The 6,909-nt window shown below is 35.7% G+C and overlaps 1 protein-coding gene across 1 annotated transcript in view; it reads left to right on the top strand.

Moving 5' to 3' along the window:
• The window catches only part of PIK3CB (phosphatidylinositol-4,5-bisphosphate 3-kinase catalytic subunit beta), a 164,281-nt gene that overhangs the window by 116,351 nt on the left and 41,021 nt on the right, over positions 1-6,909 (top strand). Inside the window, exons 11-13 of the mRNA XM_007947506.1 lie at positions 417-605; positions 3,504-3,625; positions 6,187-6,330. Coding sequence (XP_007945697.1) covers positions 417-605; positions 3,504-3,625; positions 6,187-6,330 — 455 coding nt within the window. The remainder of the gene's footprint in view (positions 1-416; positions 606-3,503; positions 3,626-6,186; positions 6,331-6,909) is intronic.

The following is a 6,909-nucleotide window of genomic DNA, read 5'->3' as shown; positions in this document are numbered from 1 at the left end:
GAGGAGTGGCTGGTGGGTTTGAACCGCAGTCAAGTGCCTTAGGCACTTGTCTCCCCTGATGTATAGTGTCTGAGGGTCACTTTTACCTTCACTGAGCATGCCAAGTTTTGTTTTTAATCCATAAAGCAATATTGCCACCTAGTGTTTGCACATGCATATTTTAAAAGTGTTTTTTGCTGTTTTAGAATAACTCTTTCCTTCATCCTTAGCTTACAAACTTAATATTCAGCAATAAAAACTAATTAAAAGAATCTATCTTTATTAATCGTTTCTTAAGGTATTATATCTTTAGCATCTCACGTGTTTTAACTCATAAATTGTATATAACTTTATTGTATATGTAGATTTAGTAAATGCTTGACAGTGATGTTTACACAATTAAATTCTATAATGAGTAAGTGATTTTGTTTACTTAGAGTCGAGGTGGAAAAAAGTTTCTTGCTGTACTGAAAGAAATCTTAGATAGAGATCCCTTATCTCAGCTATGTGAGAATGAAATGGATCTTATTTGGACTTTGCGACAAGACTGCAGAGAGAATTTTCCACAGTCACTGCCAAAATTATTGTTATCTATCAAGTGGAATAAACTTGAGGATGTTGCTCAGGTAAGAAAAGATCAATTCTGTAACTCCTCTTGGGACTACGTTACTTTGTTGATTTGACCTAAATCGTTCTTTCTTACATAGGTATATTTCTGTTGTTGTTGTTGTTATGTGCCGTCGAGTCGCACCCAACTCATAGAGACCCCTCCTTGGGTTTCCGAGGCACTATCACTACAGAAGTAGATTGCCCCATCTTCCTTCCAAGGAGTGGCTGGTGGGTTTGAACAGCCAGCCTTCTGGTTAGCAGTCAAGTGCCTTAGGCACTATGCTGCCAGAGCTCCTATATTTCTGTAGGGGGAATAATTTTCTGCTGGATACATTTTGAGGTTTTTAACCCTTATAAGCTTTAAATGATGGACCAGCAAGTTTTAAGAGGCAAAAAGCCAGATTCTGGGTAAGGTTGCCATACTTTTCACTAAAACTATTGAAGGCATTGGTCCTAGAGCAGTCGTTAATTAAAGGGAGCACATGTTTAGGTCCTGGGCAGTTGTTACCGGTTTCATCAGTGAACTTGAGAGTTTTAATCCTAAAGCCTTTTGGAATTACAGTTCTAAAATGAATTATTTATTTTTAGAAAATCACCTTCTATCGTAGCAGTTGACATATGAGATCATAAACCATTCAAAAAATGTTAACATTCATTTCAGGCACTCATAGGTATCAGTGAATGTGTATCTTCAGGCAGAATGGAAAGAAAGGAAAAGAATTTTGCTCTAAGAAAGCCACCAAGTTTTAGCCCCTTGATTTAATTTTCAAGACTGTCAAAAACTGGCATTTCTTCAATTCCATTGGCCACCAGTATTCAACAAAAAGACCCTTAAAATGTTTTTTCAATCAGAATAAACAAATTTGACATATTAAAATAACCAGGTTTGTTCACCTTACTTATTCAAACTCATTCATTTTCTCCAGTTTTCTGGTCTTAGTAAATTTATAATGACTTAAAAATTTTAGCAAAGAAATTGTTACTTCTTTTAACTTTATACCAAAAAACTGTTTTTAATATTTGATTTTATTTCTTTACTTCTCAAATTAAGTGCAGGAAGGATTTCTTTTGATGTTATTTCTTCTGTCTGAAGGCTTTTGGAATTATGTAATTATGTTATTATATATTCTTCATTTAACCTCATTTGCATGTTAGAACATTAAAATACTGCTTTGAAAGGAACTATTTTATATCATTTCCATAATTATCTAAATAGGTATCATCCATTAACCAAAAATAGTTATCATCTTCTAACTACTTAAGGAGCTCTGGTGGTGTAGTGCCTAAGGCATTTGACTGCTAAGCAGAAGGCTGGCGGTTCAAACCCACCAGCTGCTCCATAGAAGGAAGACTAGACAATCTACTTCTTTAAAGATTTACTGCCTCAGAAACCCACAGGGGGTCGCTCTGAGTCAGGATTGACTCGATGGCAGTGAGTTTGGTTTTTTAGCTTTAACTGCTTATTTATCTAAGCTCCAGGTTAGCTTTCCATGAAATACCCTAGTATTTCATGAAAATAAAATATAATTTTCAGGTGGCCCATTTGCCTGTTTCATGCTTAGTGTCTAGTGCTAAGTGCACATATAAGAAATAGGGTTTTTATTATTTTGTTTGAATCACAGTAGGAAAAGTTTCTTGCTGTACTCTTAAATATACCATAGACAGAGATTTCCTATTAGTCACCTATGTGAAATTGAAATGAATTAATTTCCACTTAATACAGTGAAACCTGTGAGAGCCAGAACTTCTTGGGATGACCTTGTTCTTATGGGTCTTACAAGTTTTCCACCTTTGACAGAGTACAGTCTTAGCACTGTACTTTGTCAATAAAGTGTTCAGTATATTTGACAGAGTTCCTCCTTACACGGGTTCAGGTTTTCCCAGGTTTTACTGTATTTTTTTGGCCCCTAGAGACAGAAACTTTTACATCCAGGTATTTAACATACTTGTCTCATTTCAAGAGGAAGTCTAAAAGGCCATTTTCAGATATTACTGAAGTCTGCCTGTTTTGGTAGAAGAAAAGCCAGTAGCAGAATCTTGAGGCTCAAGGAAATACACTTAACTATGTGTATGTAAGCAAGTATAAGAAAACGTGAATTGTATAATTTTGATTCCTGTTTTCAGTGGTCTTGAGTAAAAGGAAAAAATAGTATAAAAAATAATGAGTTTTTGTACCTCTCCTTGCCCTATCAAATTTTACATCAAAGTAGTGCAAAAGATTATAGTGCACTGTTTTTTCAATAAAGCTGTTACCTTGAGAAATGGAAAGCCAGATGCCTGGTGCAGGATTTATTTTCTGATTCTATAGACATAGTCATAGGTGGACAAGCTATAAAAGAGTACCAACCAATTGCTGTTCAGCTGATTCCAACTCATGGTGACCCATGTTTGTCAAGAGTAGAACTGTGCTCCATAGGGTTTTCAGTGACTGATTTTTTGGAAGTAGATGTCCAGGCCTTTCTTCTGAGGCACCTCTGGGTAGACTAGAACCTGTAACTTTGGGTTAGCAGCTGAGCATGTTAACTGTTCGCACTATTTAGGGACTCTTACAGAAGAGTTGTTACTGTCAGCTGCCATTGAGTTGGCCCCTGACTTATGGCGACCCCTTGCCTTCCTTCCTTCCCTCACTCCCTCACTCTCTTTCTGGATTTTAAGAATTATTTAATGGCTAATGGTTCTAATATCCATGTATTCAGTGAATTATTACCCCCCTTCCAGGTAAATAATATCTTTTTGTTATTTGCTTATCTGTAAAAGTTTTGAATAATGAAGATACTCTTCATTAATTCATACCAACAGGAATGGATCATTGAAAATATATTTTTTCTCTTAACCCATCTCTGTACCTGTGTGCTAAGGAAAATAGGTTACTTTTCTTCTAGAATATTTCTGAACCAGTTTCCATTTTCAAACAGCTTCAGGCGCTTCTTCAGATTTGGCCTAAACTGCCCCCTCGGGAGGCCCTGGAGCTTCTGGATTTCAACTATCCAGACCAGTACGTGCGGGAATATGCCGTGGGCTGCCTGCGACAGATGAGGTATCTCTTGTACATAGCTTTCTTTGGGGCAGGGATACCTTGAGAAAAGATGGAAATGGGATGTCTCTTTGAATATATCATAAGAAAAGAAAAGGTTAATAATGTACAATAATGTTCACTCTATATTGTTTAAAAAAAAAACTTGCTGGGTCTGGAGGTTCCCAGGATCATCCCTGGGTTCAGTCTTTCTCTTGGAGGATTCATAGGACCTTACATATAGTTATATTCACAGCTTTAATTTATTACAGCACAAGAATACAGTGTAAAATCATCAAAGGAAAAAGGTGCATGGGGTGAAGTCCAGAAAAAACCAGCCATAAGGTTCCAGTGGTCCTTTCCTCTACCAACAAATTGTTGAAATGTTGTTTACTGGAGAAAATCAATAGAGATTCAGTGCCTAGGATTTTTTACTGGGGGCTTGTCAGATAAGCATTCTCTACCTACCATGAAGCAAAATTTAAGACTTCAGAGGGAAAGTGCATGTTTCATATAATCCATATGTTTGTACAAACATTTTAGGCGCAGTGAGCCATTCTTATCAATCAGGGTTGGGAGAATCTTTCCAAAATCTAACTTCCCAGATGCTAGTCACAGTCTAGCTCCATAAGCAGGCTTTTGAAAGGGTAATAGTCAGACCCACTGTGTCAGTTAACTCTTTCCTACACACAATATGTACACTACCCAGAATTAAGAAATGATAATATTTTGCCATGTTTTTAAAAAGTTATTTTTAAGCAAAATAAATCAAACAGTATAGTTAAAGTCTTCATAGCTGTCTTTCCCAGTCCTGATTACTTTCCCATGGGAATCACTATTATGGTTCTATACTTTTTTTTTTTTTTTGGTTTTACCACACAGACATATATCTATAAAAATACAGATTTAGAATAGTACTAGAAATTTTTAAATTACACATATATTTCTTACCATATGTTTTGTTTTGTATCTTTCTTATTTTCATTTAGCGTTAGATTTTTGAAGTCAGTCTCTCCCATTATATATAAATATAATTTATTCTTTTTACTACAGTGTGGTATTTTATCTTACAGATTTATCATGTTTGTCCCACTCCCTCATTAAAGAACATTTACATTTTCTCTAAATTTTCTTATTGTAAGAAATACTACATTGAACATGCTTATATAAATCCTCATTGTGAAGTACATGTGTGACAGTCTATAAGATTTATTGAGGAAATGACATTGTTGAGGTAGTCTTAGGGAATGGACATTTTCACATTTATCCATTTTCTTTCTGGCCTCAAAAATGAGGCTTCCAAAGTAGGTCTTTATATACTGTATGGTTATGTGAAAAATAAAAGTTTTCTGAACAGTGTAGACACTCTTATCCCTTTTTCTTCCTTTTAAAATTGTGTATGTTTTAAATGATGTGATTTCTAAAAGGAATCACACGAACTTCTTAGTAATGGTTATTTCAGGGAAATGAAATTAGAAAGGGTGAAGAAAGGAGGATTTTTATTTTTTACACTACTGATTTTTTTATATAACGGGCGTTCATTTTATAGCACAACTAATTAAAATTATCATATAGATAGTTCTTTTGAAAAAAATAAATAAATTTCCCAGATTATCTTCATTCTCCCTAAGTTTGCATTGGAGACCTAAGGGGGGGCTCCCCTGGCTCCCCTTGAGCAGGGCCAAATGCTTTTCTTAGATGCATTGATTCCTATGAGGAGATTGTTGTGATCCTCATGTTACATGTAACTAGTTCTAATTTTTTTTTCCCCTATGTTAAACTTTCTAATTTTGTTTTACGGTATCTAGTGCCCTGGGTTTCAATCCCAGATCTGCCTGAGACTGCTTCTTTAACCATTTGTTGCCCAAGACTAGTCAGGAAGTGGTAGACTTGGGATTCATATACAGATCTACATCACCAAACCACTTTTCACCCCCTCACTGTCATTGTCTCTGATTAAGTCTGTTTATAAGTGGATAATGTGGAGATGGACACAAAATAGAGAACTACTATTAGTTCTCTATTTAACTAATTAATTAATTAGTTCAGTCCAGTTAATTACAAAACAGTATTGTCTATTATAGTTATTCAATCTCTACCTTCCAAATGAACTCTTATCCTTCAAACTATTTTAAGGTAAGATTCTAATGTTTCACTGACTGTCTTAGAGAAGATCATAGTGATAAGGCAGGGAAACAAATTGCTAAAATACTGTTGAAGATTTTATTTTGAAAAAGTGATTGTATAACTAAGCTCTTAACTTTTTCACCATGATGAGAAATCAGTTTAGAGTGGCTAAGTTTTTCTAACTCTGGGCTGATTGTAAATGTGTACAACAATTAATTATATTAATTAATTTAGTAAAAATGTACCACATATCTGTTCTTTGCGCAGTTCCCCTTTGAAATCTTCAATTTTTTATTATGATGGTATAGTTAACACTACTAAATGAATATGAGCTTTTAACAGTCTAGCCAAAAAGAACCACTGCGTTTCAGTAAGTTAGTATTAATAGTTTACTAGGAAGCGATCTTTTTCTGCCATAAGTTGGTTGGTGAGTGACTTGCTGTTTTTGTTTTTTTCAGTGATGAAGAGCTCTCTCAATATCTTTTACAACTGGTGCAGGTTTTAAAATATGAGCCTTTTCTTGATTGTGCCCTCTCTCGATTCCTATTAGAAAGAGCACTTGCTAATCGGAGGATAGGGCAGTTTCTATTTTGGCATCTTAGGTAAGTCTTCTGTTTTTCAATTTGAGCCTACTGTGTGCTTTAGTAAGTATGAAATGGCATGATATAAGACATTTAATAGAATAGTCAGCTGTTTTTGTTGATTTTGAGACTACTTACAGGAGCTCTGATGGTACAGTAGTTAAAGCATACAGCTGCTAATGAAAAGGTCAGCAGCTCGAACCCACCAGTCACACTGAAGGAGAAAGATGAGGCAATCTGCTTCTGTAAAGGTTTACAGCCTTTACAGAATCCTGTGGGGCAGTTCTACTCTGTTCTGTAGGGTTGTTATGAGTCAGAATTATCTCAATGGCAGTGGCTGATGGATTGAAGTGTTTGGTGTCTTCTATTTCTTGATACCCAACTGTTGATTTTTATGATTTGGCAAAGAAATTCAGAAAGTGTCCCTCTGACAAGGTTGTAGTCACTTCTTGGTCACAGCCAGCTACCCAGAGGGACCGAATAGTTGAACCTGTGGGCTCGGGACCATAGTCACAGGGGACATCAAGCTCAATTGGCATCACATACTACACAAAACATTGTTCCACCTCCTACTTTGGCAAGTAGTGACTGGGATCTTAA

Source organism: Orycteropus afer, unplaced genomic scaffold (genome assembly GCF_000298275.1).
Source record: "Orycteropus afer afer isolate SDZICR_OR568_19922 unplaced genomic scaffold, OryAfe1.0 scaffold00188, whole genome shotgun sequence".
Classification (NCBI taxonomy): Eukaryota; Metazoa; Chordata; class Mammalia; order Tubulidentata; family Orycteropodidae; genus Orycteropus; species Orycteropus afer.
The sequence above is the reverse complement of the archived record's forward strand: the minus strand, read 5'-3'. Positions and strand labels throughout refer to the sequence as shown.